This window comes from Physcomitrium patens, chromosome 5, assembly GCF_059467195.1.
Source record: "Physcomitrium patens ecotype Gransden chromosome 5, ASM5946719v1, whole genome shotgun sequence".
NCBI lineage: Eukaryota > Viridiplantae > Streptophyta > Bryopsida > Funariales > Funariaceae > Physcomitrium > Physcomitrium patens.
The window spans coordinates 17,591,328-17,613,301 of record NC_143414.1 but is presented as its reverse complement, the minus strand read 5'-3'; the positions used below and the strand labels follow the sequence as shown (position 1 = coordinate 17,613,301).

The window sequence follows — 21,974 nt, the reverse complement described above, 5'->3', positions numbered from 1 at the left end:
AATATTAAGGATAATATCAATTTAAAAGAGGGTAATCCACAACTTCTAATACGCTTATGTCTTATTAAGAGAAAGAGGTAATCCACTCTTAATCAAGATTAGATAAAGCTCGAATATTATAAGTGTACTCTTATCAATCTGTCAAAGAGAAGAACTTGATAAAGATGAATAAAAAAGTGAGACTTCTCTCAAAGAAAGATGACAAAATAGAAATAACTAATTAGGTATATTAAGAAAGAAACTGGAATGGCTATTGCTAAATGACATGAAAACTAAAGACCCTTGAAACTAGGCTATAAGTAAGAAAGGAGTTGACAAGAGTGAAGAGGGCTTCACTCTTGCCTCTATATATACTATCTACCTAGGAGCTATGTGGCGATGTTCTATAGGACCTCCAAAAATGTGTTGACTTTGTATGACATATGCCTTCACTTACAAGGCAAGTTTTTCTACGACTGGGCCACATAGTTAACTTGGTTTTGAAGCTAACAACATGTGAGATACATGGCTAACTTGTTGATTACGTTTTTGATTCAAAAAGTCATTTAAAGACACGTTTATAGTCAAAGTAGCATCTATAAAGCTTCTAAAAAGCTTTTAGAGCAAATATTATAGATTTAATTTATTTTTACTTACTTTTACTTACTCTTACTTACTTCTACCTATTTATACATGTAATTACTTGCCTACATGTGTATGTCTGTGACAAATATGTAGAATTGAATCATTGAAGAAAATAATAGAAAAAAATAAATCATACAAATATGATATTAGATTAAAATTGAGTTATCTTTATATATATTTGAAGTCTATTTTAAGTCTATTTTTTAAAAAAAATATTACAATATTACAAAAAATATATATATTTTAAAATAAAAAAATATCATATATATATATATATAGATAGATAGATATATTCTTGAAATATGTTGAAATATTAAGAATATCCATTTGTTATCATCATGAATATATTTGCAATGTTGTCGCCATATCATGTCTAAACCTTTCTACATCTCACTATAATTCTTTCTAAACTCCACTACATAGACTTTTCTCCCTCACTCTCATCCACTATACAATCCTATCTACCAAGCTAATGTCCCAAAACACAAAATTTGTGATGTGTTTGAGTTAGTGCAATGTAGCATTGCTACTCTGCAATGGCTTTGCAACCTTTGTTAGTAGCTAATTTAGAGGCAATCTCAAAAGGTGCCACATTATTCATATGTACCACATTATTCCATCACCATCTCACAAATATGACCAAAGTTGGAACTTTATTTTTATAGGTTTAATCCAAAATCTTAAAATAGTTTTTTTTTTGCAATATGAGTTATTAACTAGGAGGTCTTGTTATGGACAAAATGGCAAGTTTTTCATAATGGTAAGAATCTTTATTGATTGTGGTGGATATAATCAATATATAACTAAGTTGGTTTGTTTGCTAATAGAAAATGGTCCAAATCTATAATAATCTAACTTGTCAAGAAAGCAATTAGTTTTGATATTATGACAAAATAACCTTATCTTATTACCAACTTCAAATTGAGGTTGTTTCCTTCAATAAACACTCACATTGATTTTTTGTTTTTCTTAAGTTTTTTTTAGTTATATATAATTTTTTGTTATATGTAGCTTTGATAAATAATTTTTTAAGTCTTATATTGTAAAATTAATAACTTTTAAAAAGTCAAAAGGGTAGTTTGAGTTTTTCAGGCTCTATGCGCAGTCTTGTGACAAAGATAAGGTATTGTCCTGATTATTGAATGGATTTTTGTAGTAGTTTTGTTGTAAAAAAATGTCTTGTTGCAGGTTGGTACTTGTTGTGTGAGGAGTTTGTTATGTTGGTTGTAGCAACTGAATTTTGCTCTACAGTGTTTCTGGTTTTTTTGCAGACAAGCTCTTTATTAACTAGTCTCTTGTTTGTTTTGTTTTTGTTTTTGTTTTTTTGTTTTGTTTTGTTTTGTTTTTTTTTTTTTTTTCTATATTTACTAAACGTTATTTATTGATTCGTGTAAACTGTGTTGTATAGTTTGTAACAATAAATTGAATAGAATGTCAATTGAAGACTAAATATTGATTATTTTATTTTGAAGTTGTTTTGAATTCGGGTTAATAACTATCAAATTTGTTTTTTTTTTATTGAGGATGCTATGATTGTTTTGCTATTAGGCATGTAGAATGTGATAAAATATTGCAATTGATTTTTAAAGATGTTTTGGTGGCTGTTAGTAAATAATGTGTCACAAAATGTATCAATAAGTAACAAATGGTCCAAATCAAGAGATCATTAACTATGGTTTCATAGAATTTTGCCACCAGGATTGATACTAAGACAATTACAGTTCTTTATTTAATGGAATAAATATCAAAGAATTTCTACCACAAAGTTGAATTGGCACCCACAAACCTGCAGGGTTTTTTTTATTTATACTTTCTGTTTTGCAATTAGAAATTTGCTGACTAAAAGCAAGTTTCCAAGAATTTATTTTGGCATAAATTACTTGAAATAAAATATTACTATTTATCAAAGGTTTTATATTTATGTTAAAGAATACTGAATTATGTTTACCAGGTTTCGATTAAAAATATTACTATTTATCAAGAATACTGAATTATGTTTACCAGGTTTCGATTAAAAATTCTACAATAAAAAATATATATATTCATTTAATCATTCTGATTTAGTTACTGTGTAGCATAGATTTAAAAATATAACAGAATACCACCAAAGCTATTTTCTCGTCCAAATGGATGATGGTATCGTTCATCCATCACATACCCCATCCTGGCTGCCGCTCAAGCGGCAAGCAGCGGCGGTCGAGAAGCCCCTACGAAGCCGCCATGAAGCCGCCGAGAAGCCGCGGAGAATTCGAGGGCGGATAAGTACGTCGAGAGGAAAATCACTGTAAGGAATCGTGTCCTAGTGGCTTTACGAGGCTCGGCGGTAGGATTACTCCATGTTGGCACGTGCCGGAATTGGTGACATTATTGCTTTCCAGATGGCCCATCCCCTCGGATGGAATTAGGGTTTAGCATCACACGAGGCTGGCTTCATGAACCAGTGCAGGCAGGCTCTGCTGGTGGCCAGGTGATCTATTTGGTGCTGCTGTATTAGCACCAGTTCTAGCACCTCTGAGATTTTCGTGTTGTGGGTGGGGCGTTAGCTTATTAGATAGGGTTTTGTTGTGGAGGAGAGCAGGGGAAAGGGGTTTACATTCGAGATTAGAAAGTATTGAAGCGAGGTGTGGAGAGGGTTTTAGGTAGGATATGGCGGCGACATTGCGAATCGGTTGTGTAAAAAGTCATGCTGCAGCGTTTGAAGTGGGTAGTTTGTGTGGTGCGAGTGAGTGGGAGCCCCGGCACTCGGCTTCGTTTCGTGGTGTTCGGTTAGGCAATGTGGTGCCGAAGACCGATGCTAGGGCGGTTAGGCAGAGGGTCGGTGCTGCTAGGGCTGCGCTGATGCAGGCTCCGTCGCTCCCCATGCGCAGTCATGCCACCAAGATAAGGTGCTGTCATGGCTGCCGAATGGTTTTTGTACTAGTTTTTTCTTTGGTGTGTTCTTGAAGAAGTGGGTTTTGTTGGTTAGAGCAACTGGAAGATGCTACACAATATCGCTGGTTTTCGTTAACGATTTCTTTGTCGACCGTTCCCGTTATATTTTAACACACACGCACGCACACACACACACACATATATATATATATATATATATATATATATATATACGCTTTTTCCTCCATGGTTAATTCATGATCCGTGTGGCATTATCAGTGTAGCGTCTACAAACTTTCGTAAGAGTGCCTTGGAACGCCCATGTGGATTGTGATTTTTCATTATATTGAGACGCGTCTTTCTCAGTGTTGAAGTAACTGACTTTGTTTCCCCGCAATGTGTAGAAATTCGGTGGAAGCGGTGAAGAATTTGAGGTTGATAACTGCTGTCAAGACTCCTTACCTGCCAGATGGGCGCTTTGATTTGGAAGCCTATGATACGATTGTTGACTTGCAAATTGCAAACGGCGCTGAGGGTCTCATTGTTGGAGGAACCACTGGAGAGGGTCAACTAATGACTTGGGACGAACACATAATGCTCATAGCTCATACAGTCCATATCTTTGGTGATGCAATAAAAGTTATTGGTAAGCTGGATAAATTGAATACATGTACATTTTCCCCTCCTCTCAATAACTGGAATATGGAGAGAACGGAGGATTTTTGTTACTCATGGTCCTGATGCAGTTCTCTATAATGCCGGATTTTTCTGCAGGTAATACCGGTAGTAACTCAACAAGAGAAGCCATTCATGCGACAGAACAGGGATTTGGTGTTGGCATGCATGGAGCTCTTCACATCAATCCGTATTATGGCAAGACCTCTAACGAAGGCCTCATCAAACACTTCGAAAGTGTATTGGAAATGGGTCCAACTATCATCTATAACGTTCCTGGGCGTACAGGGCAGGATATTCCTCCGAGTGTAATTGAGAGGATTTCTGATAAGCGCAACTTTGTAGGAATCAAGGAGTGCGTGGGTAATGACCGAGTCGGAGCCTACGTGAAGAAGGGATTGACAATATGGAGCGGAAACGATGATCAGTTCCACGATGCTAGGTAAATCAAGTTTCGATTTTGGTCTTCATTGCGCATGAAAACCGCAAGTTGAGTATATCAATTTGACTGTACCTTATAATTCTGAATTGAATTTCTTTCACAGGTGGGATTACGGGGCACAGGGGGTCATTTCTGTGGTGAGTAATTTGATCCCACAACTCGCTCATAAATTGCTCTTCGAGGGCAAGGACTCGGAACTTAACGAAAAGCTCCTACCTTTGATCGACTGGTTGTTTGTGGAACCCAACCCAATAGGATTGAATACAGCTCTATGTCAGCTAGGCTTGATTCGACCTGTATTTCGTCTCCCCTACGTTCCCCTGGGTAAAGAGAAGCGCCGTGAATTTGTTCAGATGGTCAACCAAATTGGCCGGCACCATTTTGTCGGTGACAAAGATGTGCAGGTTATGGAAGACAACGACTTCTTGCTTCTGGATCGGTTTTGATAGATCTGCTTTGAGATGAATCTCCACGCACATGATAGGTTCTGCCTCGGCGGTTCACGTTGTCTTGTAGTGGTAGATGTGAATCCGGAGTGTGTCTATCACTCCCGAGCATTTTTGGGAAGTGGTCTTGATGTAAGACGTAGGCCAGAATTTTTTAGAGCGTTTCTAGGTTCTCTTCTGTGTATGAAATATGGAATTTAGTTTGAGTTGGAAAATGCCAATCACATAACAACTTCGCATGGAAACTTTCATTCAAGATTTCGAACCCACTGTTTGGTCGATGCCACTTTGTGCTATTCTGTACCACCACTGATTTCTCTCCAACATACAGCAATAACTTGAGTTCTAGGCAGATTTGAGCTAAACTGTTGGTCTAAAGCTTCATTAAATTTAACCGACTAGTAGGTACTTGAAAGAGACTACACAAAACAAAAGCAGATTTTGATTAAAAAGAAGATTGATGTAAGCTTGCTTTTACTATCTGCATACTACAAATAGACTATCGTATTTTAGATTGTTGTGCAAGACTTGCTAAGTCTTTCAAGTTACAGAGTAATTGCTTCCAAATGAATCTAAATTTAATCTTCACATTACTTATTGACTAAAACCCAATCATTGTATGGATTGAGTATCCTAATGCCAACTCTATCATTGCAGAGTAGATCAAATACATCGTAATAAACAATATTAGGAATTTAAAACTAATCCATCGACTAATTAGCAGTTAAAAACCTTCAATTAAAGTTGTGATGAAAACCAACCTGGTTGTTATCACGGGATGTTTTCCATCCTTGGTTTTGGTTCATACTATCAACCTTACATATTCCATCAAAGGACTAACTTGTAATCTTGAAATAATTCATTGCATCCACCACATTTTTCACCTCTTCTACATTAATTAGCAAAGTATGCGGGAATGAGAAAGTTTGTTCTTGCATTCTGGCCTTAATTTTTCTCTTGTATAGATGAACTGTTCTAAAGCCCCCTTCCATTTAAAGAAAGCTGGATCGAACAGTGACATATACAGGGCACACAAAACAGTGTACACATCTGATTTGTATTGATTTGCCCTCAACATACCATGAGAACCACGAAATCAACTCACAGCAAGGTAAGGAGAAAATACTATGTTTAGATAGGCTTGCACATAGAGACTGGCTACATACGGATTAACAAGCAATTGGAGCAATTTGTTGTAGATTTCACATGGATACGGATGCATCCACGTTTTGTTGAGGCACTCTTCCTCTGTATAGAATCAAAAGGAAGACACCCACCTCAGTAATGGAATAGTTGTGTGTAATGTAGTGGAATTCATGTTGGTGCTAAGATTGAAACCAAAATTCTTTATGTTCTGTCTTTACATGCATGTTCCCACTATTTTGCTATCAGTTGTATATGTCATAGCAATCAGCAAATTAATGCATTTAATTTTATAATAATAATAATACCTATACATACACACATTGATTGATGAATACACATTTTTGTGCACATGGGGGTCTCTACATATTGAAAGACATTTGACCTTCCAGCAACCCTCAGGAGTGAAGCTCTCTATTCTCATCTGCCCATTGATGGTTCTGATGAATAATACAAACATTTTAATGGATTTGTGGTGACAATGCAGTGAATTATAAGAATGTCCACCATATTTGTAAGATAATCCTGTGCTACATGTGCAAAAAATATATATATATCCACATGCATGTCTTTGTCAAAAACTTAAAAAAACTACAATTGGTTAAAAGAGAATGTTTTATGAGGTTTATGCTGTGGGTAGAAAATTGCATAAGAAAATGATCAGAGGTGAATGGTAAACTGATGTAGTTGTTTACATTAATGCAATGTTGTTATTATTATTGATTTTTGCCATGAATACTTTGCATTACTGTAGAACATCTACAAACTGTTCTTCTAAAGCTGAATTCATAATTCACCCTTTCATAAATGGCAGATGCTCCCTTCCAACTTTCACAACCCAACCTCCCACCCACCCATTGAACATAGGGAAGTGTTATTCTGCAGTTCCTGTATTGAATGCCACCAGAATAGGGTGGAGTCTATCCAGTTTCACCGAGATAAATTCCACACAGAGCTTGGATCCAAAGATTCACACTCTACATCAAAACTGAACCTTACATTGAGACTAGTCAAGGGATTCATAAAGATTAAAATTTTAAAAAATATAAAAATATAAAGTGGTTGTTCTTGGTTTCAAAGATGGGGCTAGCTCAAAAGCTTTAAGTAATAATCAACTCCAACTTTTGACCACTTTTTTTTTGCATAAAAATTTATCCATAGTTTCCAATGAAGACAGAGAAACTCCCCTGAGGTACAAAACATAAAAATAAAAATAAATTAATGCCACTCAACTTTTGAGTGGCATCACTACTGACTTTTGGTTTTGATGCCAAATATGCATATTGGGTTTTGAAGGGTTGAACTTTGCTCAACATGAAACTTCAAATGTAAAGAAAGGCAGCTCTGAAGTGACATTTTTGACCATGGGGTCTAAAGCCAACTCCTAAAATTAGCTCTCAAGACTCAAATCCCTGTTGAATCTGGTGTCAAAAAAAGGGAGTTAACAAACAAGAAGACCCCATTTTTACTCTTGGATGAAAGTAGCACCTTGATATTGCAAGGTGGACAGTTCTCGATTAATTCAAATCATGAAAAAAAAAAAAAAAAAAAAAAAAAAAACTCGTACACACACACACAATGAAACCATTGATATAGAAGAAGGCAAGTTTTGAACTACTCATATCCATCTTTAAAGAAAAAATGAAAAAAAAAAAACAGATATATATATATATATATATATATACATATTTGTTTATGAGCAATAGTCAACAAGATTTCAATTTAAACTGTCAATCTATCTTGTAAAATCAAAATCATAATCAAAAGAAACCCTTGGCCCACAGCCACCAAGTACACATTCCATTTGTATGCATTATGCATCACAAAACAGTTATATTTAATTGCTTGTTCTTTTCTTTGCATACTGATAAAAACAATTTCAAACACTGTTGGAGTCTACATCAAGATATTGTGTTAAAAATCAAGAGTAATATCAATGGCTTGGTAATAGAGCATTAGTCTAATTTTTTTTGGTTTTTTTTTTTCCTTCAGAAATGGAGGATTTTGAAACAAAAGTATACACCACTAACAGTCAATGATAGCATCTACTTTTCTTTTTGGGTTGTTCAAACTATAATTGGGGTTGATTTGGAACTGATGATGACAATAATAAAATGAATATATATTTGATTCTTCCAAAAATCTCTCTCTATCAATTACTCTGATTTTTGAGGTTATGGGCAAGCACAAGACACCATTGTGGTGCTATTGCATGGGACCTGCTACATACTATGCTACTCAAGTTTCCACTAAGTGCTTCCCCAACCCTTAAGTTCTCTTCTACCTTATTGTGTCCCCTGTTAATTTTGATGCCCTCATAATGGTGCCTTATCTCTTCGCTTATTGCACCTTTGATGTTGTGCCATCAGAGTACTTTAGCAGGTATTATCCATGGTGGGTATGGGCTCCTTGGTAGGATAACATTGTCATAGTTGAGTGTAGTTACTTTGGGTGGGCAACACCACCTTATTCATATTAGCCAATAACTTGCAACTTGTCTCAAGTTCTTCACACCAAAGTCACATCTCAAATTTTGAAACCCATATCACAGCATATCATTTCATCCTTATCTCACACACCAAAACCAAGCATTCACACATCCTTAAGCATACAAAAGGTACACAACCAAATTTCTAAACCAATCCTAAAACCAAAAGTCAACATCCTCAACAAAAAGACAACAACTCTCAAATTGGTTATATTTTGCACCATCATGTTTGTCAATTTTCATGCCCATTTTCCCAATGCCGAAATGGGTGCTTTTTCCTGACCTATTCAGGAATTGGGGTGTCACACATGGGCGAAGATAAGAATGTAAATTTAGAAGGTTTGACGAGTCAAAACGTGTGTGGAAACAAGCAAGCACGAGGAAACGCCGAGCAACATGCAGGTTGGAAAAAAAAAGGAACCCAAAGGTGGGACTTTGGAGAAGTTACGACACGAGCGCGGAGGTGTGCGAACTGCAGCGGAGCTTTCGGAAGGGCCTGGGCCAGGGATGGTGATCGTGGAGGGTGTCGATCGCCGAAAGAGCATGTGCCACAACATCCCACCAGCACAATCTCTCACCAATCTCCTCCACAGTGCGGCATTCATCAATGCCCCGCTTACCCATGTCCCGCTTTACCTCAATGCCCGTTATGGACATCACCCCCCTCATATTTCGGTTTTAGCCTCCTAGCTTTCCACTTGTAAGTGGACGTTGTTGGATTCTCAATTGTCCCAGCTGTTGTTGTTCTTTTCGTTTTTGGCCCGTTTCGGCGTGCGAGGTGGAGGATCGTGACGGTTTTCGTTGCTCCCACATGATCCATCACCTCTGGTACCGTTGGTGATTTTTGAGCCTGGTTTGGGTTTCATGAGTTGGGGTTTTTCTAGGGTTCATGAATGGATGCGGTGGATTGAATGTCATATTAAGAGAGAGGCTTTGACCTATGGGGGTCTTAGTGTTTTTTGAGGTGGGAATTAGGAGTGCGCGAGGTGGTGTTTGATGGTGCCGAACGTTGGAAGTCGTGTTGGATGGTTTGAAGATGAGAGTGAGTTTTGAAGCTTAGGAGGTTGGGGACAAATGCTGAGGTTTTTCTTCGATGGGCTCGTTCGGTTCGGCTGCGGAGAGAGGCTCCCACACAGTCATGAAGCTGCAATTCGTTTGCACAATTCTTCTCGGTCTTAGCATTGTTTTGTTCTCTGTGTTTGCCTTTTCTATCGGTGTGATCGACAGTAACAGCCGGAAGTTGTATAACCAGCGACCACCATGGCCAACCTCCGAAAGCCCCGTCAGGTATTTTAGTACTGCGAGATGAGGCTTGCGTTTGTCTGTTTGAGCAGATTTTGTATTTTGATGTCCTTAGATTTCTTTTCGCGCGAAGCGTTCTGTTTCATTGCTCAATCTTGCTTGATTCTGCAGTATTCAGAGATGGCGGGTATTGCAAAGCAGCGGGGTGAAGTCAAATCTGCCTCCCAAGGCAGACATACTCGCGGAGAAAGCGCTCCAAGGCATGGGAACCTTGTTTAGAAAAGGCACTCAGCACATGCAAGAATTGATAGTCGCGCACCTTTCTGAAAACACTAGTCTCGATAGTCTTCGACTGTTTCTCCGGACGTTGCACCGGAGCGGCGCCACAGCACGGGCGGACGTTCTGGTACTTTTTGCTGGAGTTTCTTCAGGTTCTCATGGAGAACATTGGGAAGTCTTCCAGGAAGAAGAAGAAAACTTCCAGAAGATGTTGGCTCTGTTTGATCCCAAGAGCACTGCGAAGCGAAGAGCGTCGGGTGGGTTTATGTCTTTAACCTTTTGAAATTGTTTAAGAGTGTTTTTTCAAAACAAAAACAAGGAGAGATCTAATAAACGAATTGCGTAGCATTCACCAAACATGATGATGTCTCTATCGATGGTTTTCTGTATCGACGCTATGCGATCGTTTAGCGTAACGAAAGGCTATGTGTTGATACGTGGTTGTTGGCAGATATATCAAATTCAACTCTTACACCTTTTAATTCGGGGGTGTTCAAGCGCGCATCAGAAGAGCAAGCGCAATCTGTCCGTGTGGATGTGATATGGGGCAATCGGTCAAATAACTCACAAATGGATGCCAAAGAGCAGGGCTGGTCTAGCTATGGGAGCATCGCAGGTTTCGAGATGCAAGACCTGGACCCTACCAACGTCTTGAGCGGGTTTTTGGACGATCCTCCAGCACAGCTTCGCCGCTGGGTATGCTATGAAATGTTACTGGGAATGGTTAAATCAAAGTACCACAATGTGCTTCTGACGCAAGTGAAGGGCGTTGCCTTTGTGGGTGATGCGCTCGCCGCTATCCGTAGGCGACAACATTTGTATCTCTCTGCGGAAGACCGCTCATGGTTGGATTTAAACGCAGAAGAATTTTTGGAAGTGGAAGACGCAAGTTACCATCCTAATTCCTTACAGAATGCGGAGATGGCGAAGCCGTCGACAGACACGGGATTGAGTTCTGTACATAGAAGAGTGCTGCTAGAAGCTAAGGAGGGCCGCATCAACTTGATAACTGAAGAGAAGAACGTCGTTAGATCACCGAAACGCTCAAAGTCGGTGAAGAGTTCTAAGGGAGAGTTCATTGGAGACGAACAGGTAAAGGGGTTGATACCAAGTCTCTACGGCAGCGTATTGTGGCGATCGCTTGACAAGGCTCACAGAGAGAGGGTCGTGATAAGCAGCGGCTTTGTAATGGGAAAGATTGAGTATGTCCGCAAGCTCGCGAATAAGATGACTACCGAGATCGTACGCATAGCGTTGGAGAAGAAGAACCGCCGGCCTTTCCATGACAAAGCTGTGATCAATTACTTAGTTCACCAGAGCTCTGTGTTGGGAAAACGTGTGCTTGACCATCTGAAGATAGTGCCGAACCGGAACTCGGCGGTGCATTCTCTCCCAGGTACAAAGCAACCGCACGTGTTTTGGAAACGAAAAGGAAAGTCCACGCGCTACGCTATCATCCAAGGACTGGAAACGGCGAGGTCAGTTGCGGATTCCGAGAGGAGATGCAAGATCACCGCTGCAATCCACAACGACATCTGCCGTTCTCCAGCCGAGTCGCAGGTGTATCAGGATTGCTAGCGCTCCGGATCGCTCTCGATTTGTAAACATATCTGTACATTTATTAAACTTTTGGTAAGCATTATCGCGAATAGTGCGATGGATTTGCAAGCAGTCCTTGTCTCTCCTCGATTGTTCGTCTGAATTATTTGTTTTCTTGTGTGTGTTGCGGGGCTGTCTCCTGGTGCCCAAATTACAGCCGTCACGGAGGTAGCATTTTGAGCGACAAAGTTCGCAACGTGGCAAACAATGACTGATTGTGTTTGTACAGTCAGTCCTGGTAGGCCAGACTCTCTGAGAAATATGCAAAAGCATTGGAAAGGTGTAATATAGGTTTTGGCGGGTAGCTGTTCTTTGTGATGTAACAGTTTAGGTGCGTTTGGTGAATGCTTTGTTATGCAGGTGTCAGATGCTGGGGAGCCTCATCGAATGTTGACTGCTGATAGCTATTTTCTTGCAGGAATGTTTAGAGTAGTATTGCATTCTCCATTTAAGTGGCCGTTCGTTATGAAAAGTTATTAAGGAATCCTTTCATGTCATGAAAAAGCTTCATTGCGGCGTCTCAACTGACGATGTTGGGAGTGCATCCGTTCTCGTCCATCTGCAACAGCTGAGACCCAGCTCGACCTGGACCATTCATCAGAACATCTTTAGAGATAGTTTCGGAATTTATTCCCTCAAATATTTCCCTTGAATTGCTCCATCCAGCTTCTACTAGCCCCGATTCGGTCAAGCAATTCAGATCATCGTAAAAATGACCTCACAAATAAACTTACTACACCTTCACATGAAATGAATCATTTCATCCAGCTGTTATCCAGCCTCACCTCTGACCTTCATCAGATTACCTTACATGACAGCGTCAGTTCTGTGCCTGTATTGCACCATTTGTTGAACAGCCTAGCACGCTTCATCGACTCGTCTAAAGGTCCCCAAAGCGTGCATTGCTCTCATAACTGACGAGGGTTGTTTAGCGTCTGCATGTCTTGATTTAATACAAACAATAGCAGGATCTAAGCTTGCAATCAAAACAAACAGCCATGAAATGCACCTATTAGATCGGTAGTGCACACATTGTCTAGAAACCATCACTGGCATGCACAGGCTTTGTGGATGTATCAGTGAGGTTGTGCAAATTTTCAGCGAATATATATGACTGTGGTGAAGGATTCCTATTTCTTTTGAGGATTTTCTTTTTTGTGTATCTATTTTTGTGTTGTAAGATTCAGGGTGGTTTTGTTAACAATTTTGCCTTCTAAGTAACATGCTCGACATAGTTTTAAACAATTGAAAAGTTTACTAATAGAGGTTGGACTTTTGTTGCTTGTCTGTGAATGAGATATTTTATTCCAATGACTTAATGGATTGTTCTTTTAAAAATACACGCCTATTATTTGATGTGCTTTGGTTCAAGTTGATTTTTTTTTTTTTTTTTTTTTTTTTTTTTTCTTGTCTTTTGTCTTATTCAACAAAGCATCAATAAATTAGATTTTATAATTTAAGATGCAATCAATTTGTATTACTTATGGATAGTAATTTTTTTTTATAATAAATATAATTTTTTTGTGGGATAGGAATGAATGGAATTCTTGTTTAAATTAAGATAAAATTGTTGTACAATTTTGATGAAGCATTTAATTTTAATAAAAAAATTCAACATATATTAATATTTTTTAAATATTTAATTGATGATATATATATATATATATATATATATATATATATATATATATATATAGTAATTAAGTATAGTCAATTTAAGAATTTGATGTTAAGAAAATAAATATTCAAGTTGTAGGTTGTTTCAATAGCAATTTCTTAAAAATAAGAAACTTGTAAAAACGTTTCAAAAGATAAGTGACATATTTAAAAGAATTCAAAGTCCAAATTTGCATCTAAGAAGCTTCTTTGATGTTCATTGACAAAAAATAATCTAATTAATATGGATTTAATTACTTCTACTTAGCTCTCATTATTTAAATAAAATAGGCATCTAATATATTATCTCTCTTTATAGAAATAAGTTCTATAAAAAAAATCAAGTTATCTTCTATCGAAAGAAAAAAATGCAACTTTAGATCAATGACAAATGCATCTTTTGATGCCAAAGCAATTTTATCTTCAAGCAATGAAATCAACATAAATTGTTGCTTCAACATTTCTTCATTAAGTTCAATCAAGTATGTCCTCAAATTTTCTTGCACATGATATTAAGAATAATTCTTTTAAATCTCATGATACTTCTAAATTTGAATTCAATAATAATCTTCTCTATTTCAAGGAACACTTATGTATTCTAGAAGTGAAGCATAAGTAGGTGCTCTTTAAACTTGTTACAATTTTTTAGCTATATTATTTTATAAATACAATAAGATTTTAAGAGATTTTTGGTGAATTCAAATGTGGAAGGCAGTTAAAGACTTTGTACAATCATGTGATATTTGTTTAAAGTCAAAAAATCCTTGTCATTGACCTTATAAACTTCTCCAACCACTATATATATTAGAAAAATCATGGTAATTAATTTCTATGGATTTGTGTCCCATAAATTATGCACCAAAATTTTATTTAGTTAATTTTTGGTGTTTTGATAAGATATAATGTTAATTATTTATTAATTGTGAAAAAATAGAGGTTGTTAGGAAAGATGGAATTACTCGTAGTAGGAATATGGTGAAAAAATAATGAGAAGTTATTTCACTCTTGAAGCCATAAAAAATGGTGAAGAAAGAAGATAGAGAGTTACTTTGCTCTTGGAGCCATAAATGATGGTGAAGGAAGAAGATGGAGAGCTATTCTATCTTTTAACTATTACTCCCATGACAACAAATTAATTCAGCTCCTAGTAAATCCCTTTTAAAAGTTAATAAGTCATTTTTCATAAGTTTTGGTTAATTAAATTATTTAGAATTAAAATCTATTCATTGATTGAAATCTATGGTAATTTATCATCACCGTGTAGTAAATAGATGCAAACCATTAGTTTTTTTTGCAAATAGCATTGGTTGAAGATCATATGGAATATATGTTGACTTCTTAATGACTAATGGTGCTAAAAATATTAATTGGTAGTTAGAATTAAATGAAATGACATACAAGTTATACCACTTGCATGGATTAGTTAATGAAAAGGCTCCCAAATTAGTTATTACTTACAAGTTACTAGTAAGATAATTGTCAATAAATGCTTAAGGGCTTGGATATACAAGGCCCTCTCAAAGCCTGGCTCTTCATCTCTCTTTCTTCCACCTTTGATTTGAGTCCTTAATAAAAGAGGTCCATTGAGGCAGCAAAGAGTTGTTGTATTTTTATTTTTTATAAATTTATATAGTTTTTAAAGTTATTCTATTATAATATCAAAACTACTTATTTTTTTGACAAATTGAATTATTGTAGATTTTAAATATTTTTTATTTTTAAATAAATCAATCTAATTGCATATTATTTATACCTATAAAAGTCTATGAAGATCCATCTTATATTCTATCTTTTTTTTAAGACATATAAAATAATAAATATATTAAGAATAAAAAAATGATATCTCCTTATATTAAAGTGAATAACAATCAAAATTTTGAAATAGAAGATATTTTAGATTCTACAACATCCATCAATATTAAGATGAAGAACTTAAAAAAATATTTGTTATAACACTATTATATATATATATATATATATATATATATATATATTCTAATAGTTATTCAAATAATATAAATAGATAGAATAAATAAAAGTAGATTGATTTAATAATATCTTATAAAAAAGCTTTTTGAAAGCTTCATAGATGTGGTTTCACTTTCATATATGTTTATAGGTGATTGGTAGATTGAACACTTGGCCAACAAGTTCACTACATATTATACATTGTTATGTTGTGGTTTGGCTACCATGTAAAAATAATATTTATATATATCTAATATTTAATTTATTATATAATATCATGAAAGCCATATTATTAAATTTTAGTTGGTTACAAAATATGATTAGATTACTATTTTAAAGTGGTTAGTTTAAAAGGACTATTATTGAAGTTGATTTTATATTGATAATAGTTTTATATATTTAGAGCCACTTGTATTAGATATTTTTGATTCTTGAAACCTTCTTTTGTTTCTTTTATTTGATGTTTAAGGTACATATTATGCAAAATTTATTAGAAAAAAGATTAAAAAAAGATTTTAACATAAAAAGAGTAGTTATGCCAACTATATGAATGAATGGAGATTGGTGATGAAAATCTCCATTCTTATTGGCCAAATTTCATGCCTAATGGAATTCAAGGAGACTTCCTAAGGTCTTATTAAGGATTAAGATTACTCTTTTGAATGCATTTGAATTTAAGAGGCTAGAGTCAGAAAGTTTAGGTTTTTGGCTATGATTTTGGTACAAATTTTGAGTGATTTGAATTTTTTATAAAAGAGATATAGATGCTCGAAATTAAGGTGTTGATTATGTATCTACTATCACTCTTATAGACATAATGCATGCATATAGAAAGTAATAACGAGATTGGAGAGAATATTTTTTTGGCTATATCTTTTGTGAATTACTTGATGAAATCTAAGTAAAATGAAAGAGATGTAGGAATTTTAAATCACCTCTTGTAATCTAAGGGTAGTAAGTGACTTGATTTATTAGTAGTTGTGTTTTGAATTATGTCTTGAGCAATTTGATAAGATTTTGGCTAAAAATTTCTAATAACGTATATTATTATATTATTAAATTATATATATATATATATATATATATTCTAATAGTTATTCAAATAATATAAATAGATAGAATAAATAAAAGTAGATTGATTTAATAATATCTTATAAAAAAGCTTTTTGAAAGCTTCATAGATGTGGTTTCACTTTCATATATGTTTATAGGTGATTGGTAGATTGAACACTTGGCCAACAAGTTCACTACATATTATACATTGTTATGTTGTGGTTTGGCTACCATGTAAAAATAATATTTATATATATCTAATATTTAATTTATTATATAATATCATGAAAGCCATATTATTAAATTTTAGTTGGTTACAAAATATGATTAGATTACTATTTTAAAGTGGTTAGTTTAAAAGGACTATTATTGAAGTTGATTTTATATTGATAATAGTTTTATATATTTAGAGCCACTTGTATTAGATATTTTTGATTCTTGAAACCTTCTTTTGTTTCTTTTATTTGATGTTTAAGGTACATATTATGCAAAATTTATTAGAAAAAAGATTAAAAAAAGATTTTAACATAAAAAGAGTAGTTATGCCAACTATATGAATGAATGGAGATTGGTGATGAAAATCTCCATTCTTATTGGCCAAATTTCATGCCTAATGGAATTCAAGGAGACTTCCTAAGGTCTTATTAAGGATTAAGATTACTCTTTTGAATGCATTTGAATTTAAGAGGCTAGAGTCAGAAAGTTTAGGTTTTTGGCTATGATTTTGGTACAAATTTTGAGTGATTTGAATTTTTTATAAAAGAGATATAGATGCTCGAAATTAAGGTGTTGATTATGTATCTACTATCACTCTTATAGACATAATGCATGCATATAGAAAGTAATAACGAGATTGGAGAGAATATTTTTTTGGCTATATCTTTTGTGAATTACTTGATGAAATCTAAGTAAAATGAAAGAGATGTAGGAATTTTAAATCACCTCTTGTAATCTAAGGGTAGTAAGTGACTTGATTTATTAGTAGTTGTGTTTTGAATTATGTCTTGAGCAATTTGATAAGATTTTGGCTAAAAATTTCTAATAACGTATATTATTATATTATTAAATTATATATATATATATATATATATATATAAATTTTGTGATATTTATATTTTGGATTTTTGACACATAGAAAAAATAGTACTCAGATGCTTATAATTTAGAATTAGAGAATGTGCTAAGGTTTCTAAGATGCCAAAAAATCTATAATAGATTTATGGTTTATATTTTTTTTAGTAAAATTTAAGAATAATATCTAAATTATTTAGAAATTTGAAAAAAATTAAATTTTTGGATCAAAAGATATGAATTTTTAAAGTTTGAAGAAAAAAATCTTTTGGAAGAGAAAAATATTTTGAAAGGATTTTGCTACAATTTGGGTATTTTATGCAAAGCAATTCTTCTAATTCTTCCATTGGACATATAAAACTTGGACTTATCATCTTAAGATTTACTTGCATGAGACTCTTAAGTTATCTAATTTTGATGTAATCTCAGACTTTGGTAGCAATAAGGAAATATGGAAGTCCACTTTTCAAAGTCATTATTATATAACCTAAAGAATACTTATACAAATATAGCAATAATATAAAAAAAAGAAGCCATTTTAGGCTTTTCTACCTTCTTTAAATACATATATGTTTAATTAGATTCATCTTAAAAATAAACAAATGTCAAAGACAAAAACTAAATGAAAGCAAATGAATAACTGAAACTATTTCAAAAATGTAAGACAAAATAGAAATAAGAAAGTATGTATATTAAAAAAAAATTAGAATGGCTATTGCCAAAAGATAAAAAAACTAAAATGTCTTCAAATAAGATTAGAAGCAAAGAAGGAATTGACAAGAGTGAAGAAGGCTTTACTCCTACCTCTATATATACTATCTACTCAAGAGCTATGTAACAACATTTATAAGGCTTTCAAAACATGTTGACTTTGTACGACATCTATTTTAACTTTTAAAATAAGTTTTTTATATATGTGCCATATATTTAACTTATTCCAAAAGCTATCAATACATATGGTACATAATTAACTTGATGACCAAATTTTTAACTTATCAATTAATTACAAACTCAAGTAAAGACAAACAATATCTACAAAGCTTCGAAGAAGCTTTCTTAAAAGATATTATGAAATTAATCTACTTTTACATATTTCTACTTATTCATATTATCTAGATAATAATTATAATAAATATATGTTTATGATATTACTTCCTTTTTTAAGGATGAGTTCTACAAAGAGTAATGATTACATATTGAGAAAGTCTAAGATGCAATAAATTATATTTGCTACATATTCTAATCTTTGTTCTCTTCAAAGATAGTTAATAGGTCCTTTTAGCCATTAGTAATGTTCCATTCAAGAACAAGAAGACCATCATATTATTTGATCATTATTGAAACCTTTCTAACTTCTTTCAAATAATATATTTGTAATACCATGAAGAATTGTTTCTAACTCCAATAAAATCACCAAACATCAAGACTTCTTTTTTGAAGTTGTGATATCAAAAACCATATATCTTTCCATATATTTAAAGAAAAATATGATATTTTTAAAAATCTTTATTTCTATTATGTCATCTTAGAAATTATGATAATTACAATGCCTTGTTTGATAAGTCAACAAATGATGGCTCTTTAGTTGAATCTACTAGTTTTTGATTTTTTATCTTTTTAGCATCAAAAATACACAAAAAATAAAAATAAAAGTAGAAGGTAAATTTTTATTTTTCTTAGATCTTATATTTTTATAGAAAAGATTTTTTATTTTTTTATCTTAATTTTGATGGATGTTGTTAATAAAAAAAATTCAACTATCTTTTTTGTATTTACAAGATTCTTTATTTTCTCCCATGTATATTCATTAATATCATATTTATACAAATAATTAAGATATTTTAATCTATTTTGGTGCTACCTTGAATCTAAGAATTTTTCTACCTCAATTTTTTTATTATTATTTACTTCTATAAGAGGAGGTAGCATTTGTCTTTTTTCCAAGATATTTACTATTTTATATATCTCAAAAAATAATACATAGAATTTAGGATGAATTTTCATAGACTCTGATAGATGTAACTGATAAGCAATAAGATTTACTTATTGTGAAGGATATAAATTGGAAGAAGATGCATAAACCTCAAAAATTTGTATCAAAAGGAAAGTGAAAAAATAAAAATAAAGTAGTATATATATTAAAAAGAAACTAGAATGGCTATTACTAAAAGACAAAGAAATTAGAGACTCTTGAATCTACATTAGAAGCAAGAAAAGAGTTGACAAGAGTGAAGAAGGCTTCACTCTTACTTCTATATATACTATCTATGTAAGATCTATGTGGCGACATCCTATAGGACCTCCAAAAATGTGTTGACTTTGCATGACAAGTATCTTGACTTGCAAGGCAAGTTTTCTATATAGTTACCACATAGTTAGTTTGTTCCACAAGCTATCAATACATATGGCACTAAGGTAGCTTCTTAACTAAGTTTTAAACCTATCAATCAATTACAAATATATATAAAGTCAAAACAGTGTGTAAGAAGTTTCTAAGAAGCTTTTTTATAAGATATTGTGAAATAAATCTACTTTCATCTAATTCTACCTACCTCGGTAATAATTATAGTAGGTATATATTCGTTGTCGTAATACATAAAGTCTTGTTCGAGAATGCACTAGACACCTAGCTTTGAAAGGTAGAATAGAAATTACAAAAATAAAATCTTAACTCTAATAGAATACTAAATAAACTCTAATTAAACCATAACAATATTAAGTAAGTTTTAATCAAATTCAAAATAACTTTAAAGAAATTTCAAATAAAACAATAAAAAATCTTAAAAGAGTTCAAAGAAAATCCACAATAAATTTTAAAAGAATCTTTAAGAAATCCTAAAGAAATCTTAAAATAATCATAAATTTATCTCAAATAAATCTTAATCAAATACTAATTTAATCTTAATTAAAACCTTCAATTAAATCTTAGGCCAATTCCTAATTAAATCCTAATAAAATTCAATCAAATCCTAAGCCAAATCCTAACTAAATCCTAAATTCTAAACCAAATCTTAAACAAATTCTAAACTTTAAATCAAATCCTAACAAAATCCTAGACAAATTCTAAATCTTAAACAAATCCTAGATCTTAAATCAAATCCTAAACAAATCTTAAATCTTAAACCAAATCCTAATCAAATCATAAATTCTAAACCAAATCCTAATCAAATCTTAAATCTTAAATCAAATCCTAACTAAATCCTAAATTCTAAATCAAATCCTAATGTACTTTAGAATCTCAATATCTTTCGCTTAAATCATTGATCTTATTTAAAATTTTACACACCTCTCAATCTCTTAGTTATAAATAAATATAAAAAATTTGAAGGCAATTGTACTTACTAAATAGAAGAAAAATCCTAAAATTTGCTTAGATGTTGGCCAGCCTCCTTCTCCAACCTTGATGCTGATCTTTTAGTACTAACATCTCTCTATTGCATCATTTAATTTAACTCAAAATTTTCATATACATAAGAAAACAAGTCTACTACCTATATACATAACTTTTAATCCAATCCAATTAGTAAATTGCAAGAAATCTTAGAAACCCTCATTGGACCTAAAATTCTACTTTTTGAAACTTTGACCTACTTAAACTTAAATAGCTCTCAATTCAACCATTAGATCAAGTTAAAATTCATAACACATATTAAATACAATTATAACCATTAATCCATAAAATTTCACTTACAGATCTACTGCAAAACTCTTATAATTGTCTAAAATATCAACCTTCTTTTATTTCATAAAAATTCCAATCATCCAAAAAAATCTTAACTTTGTAAAGGTCTTATAAAGTCAATACAAATCCAAATCATACAAAAATAATGCTTATAAAAATCCTATCTAGTTTAATATCAAATTCTACTTTTTGATTTATAAAAAAACCTTAGAATCGACATAGGTGTGCAGTTTTGTACCTTGGGATCTGATTTCAACTCAAGTTGACAACAGATCCTCTCTAAGTATCAATTTTTATTTTATTGAGGTAAATTTTGCTAAAATATATTCTAAATTTTTTCCTATACATGCCTATATTATTTAATTTTCTAATTTGCTTTATTTTACCTTATTTATAGTCCTACAAAGAAAATAGAAGTCTGTTTTATAAAAGATAATATTAGTACTTTTTAGTTTTACTATCCTTTTAACTATTATCTATATTAGGTATCTTCAATTCTGTACTATCAAGTTCTTATAACAAGTATGTTCCATTGTTGTATATTTTTTTGACAATATAGTCTTTTACAGCCTTCTACATTTGTGGCCACCAATTTTTTTTGGATATTAACTTTAAAGTCTTGTTGTATCCAAAATGTCATACTGCTAGGAAGTTGTGACGTGCTTTGAGAACACATAAACATACCTCTTTTTCTAGAATATATAGGCATCTTTTGAAATAAAGTACGTTGTTCTT

General features: G+C 33.0%; 2 protein-coding genes across 6 annotated transcripts; both read left to right on the top strand.

Annotated features, from left to right (window-relative positions):
- Window positions 1-2,927: 2,927 nt before the first annotated feature.
- Window positions 2,928-5,314, top strand: LOC112282977 (4-hydroxy-tetrahydrodipicolinate synthase 2, chloroplastic). Of its 2 annotated transcripts, none has more exons than XM_024521236.3 (4): window positions 2,928-3,091; window positions 3,900-4,141; window positions 4,270-4,612; window positions 4,716-5,314. In XM_024521236.3, the coding sequence occupies exons 1-4, from the start codon at window positions 3,057-3,059 to the stop codon at window positions 5,056-5,058; spliced, it is 963 nt and encodes a 320-aa protein (XP_024377004.1). In that variant the 5' UTR covers window positions 2,928-3,056; the 3' UTR covers window positions 5,059-5,314. The 2 variants fall into 2 exon arrangements, with proteins under 2 accessions (XP_024377004.1, XP_024377003.1); XM_024521235.3 differs by lacking the exon at window positions 2,928-3,091 and adding an exon at window positions 3,098-3,509.
- Window positions 5,315-9,132: 3,818 nt separating this feature from the next.
- Window positions 9,133-12,921, top strand: LOC112281994 (uncharacterized). Of its 4 annotated transcripts, none has more exons than XR_002969734.3 (4): window positions 9,133-9,976; window positions 10,103-10,467; window positions 10,662-11,842; window positions 12,170-12,921. XR_002969734.3 is itself a non-coding variant. In XM_090250737.1 (4 exons), the coding sequence occupies exons 2-4, from the start codon at window positions 9,783-9,785 to the stop codon at window positions 11,786-11,788; spliced, it is 1,686 nt and encodes a 561-aa protein (XP_090106863.1). In that variant the 5' UTR covers window positions 9,133-9,389; window positions 9,643-9,782; the 3' UTR covers window positions 11,789-11,881. The 4 variants fall into 4 exon arrangements, 3 of the variants coding, with proteins under 3 accessions (XP_090106863.1, XP_090106862.1, XP_024374829.1); XM_090250737.1 differs by lacking the exon at window positions 12,170-12,921 and having other exon boundaries at window positions 9,133-9,389; window positions 9,643-9,976; window positions 10,662-11,881; XM_090250736.1 differs by lacking the exon at window positions 12,170-12,921 and having other exon boundaries at window positions 9,133-9,517; window positions 9,643-9,976; window positions 10,662-11,881.
- Window positions 12,922-21,974: the final 9,053 nt, after the last annotated feature.

Excerpts from the sequence above, each read along its gene's own strand:
- LOC112282977 (XM_024521235.3), top strand. The coding sequence starts at position 3,271 with ATGGCGGCGACATTGCGAATCGGTTGTGTAAAAAGTCATGCTGCAGCG. Across the intron at positions 3,510-3,899 it reads AGTCATGCCACCAAGATAAG|AAATTCGGTGGAAGCGGTGA; the intron begins GTGCTGTCATGG and ends CGCAATGTGTAG. Across the intron at positions 4,613-4,715 it reads GATCAGTTCCACGATGCTAG|GTGGGATTACGGGGCACAGG; the intron begins GTAAATCAAGTT and ends TTTCTTTCACAG.
- LOC112281994 (XM_090250737.1), top strand. The coding sequence starts at position 9,783 with ATGGGCTCGTTCGGTTCGGCTGCGGAGAGAGGCTCCCACACAGTCATG. Across the intron at positions 9,977-10,102 it reads ACCTCCGAAAGCCCCGTCAG|TATTCAGAGATGGCGGGTAT; the intron begins GTATTTTAGTAC and ends TTGATTCTGCAG. Across the intron at positions 10,468-10,661 it reads TGCGAAGCGAAGAGCGTCGG|ATATATCAAATTCAACTCTT; the intron begins GTGGGTTTATGT and ends GGTTGTTGGCAG.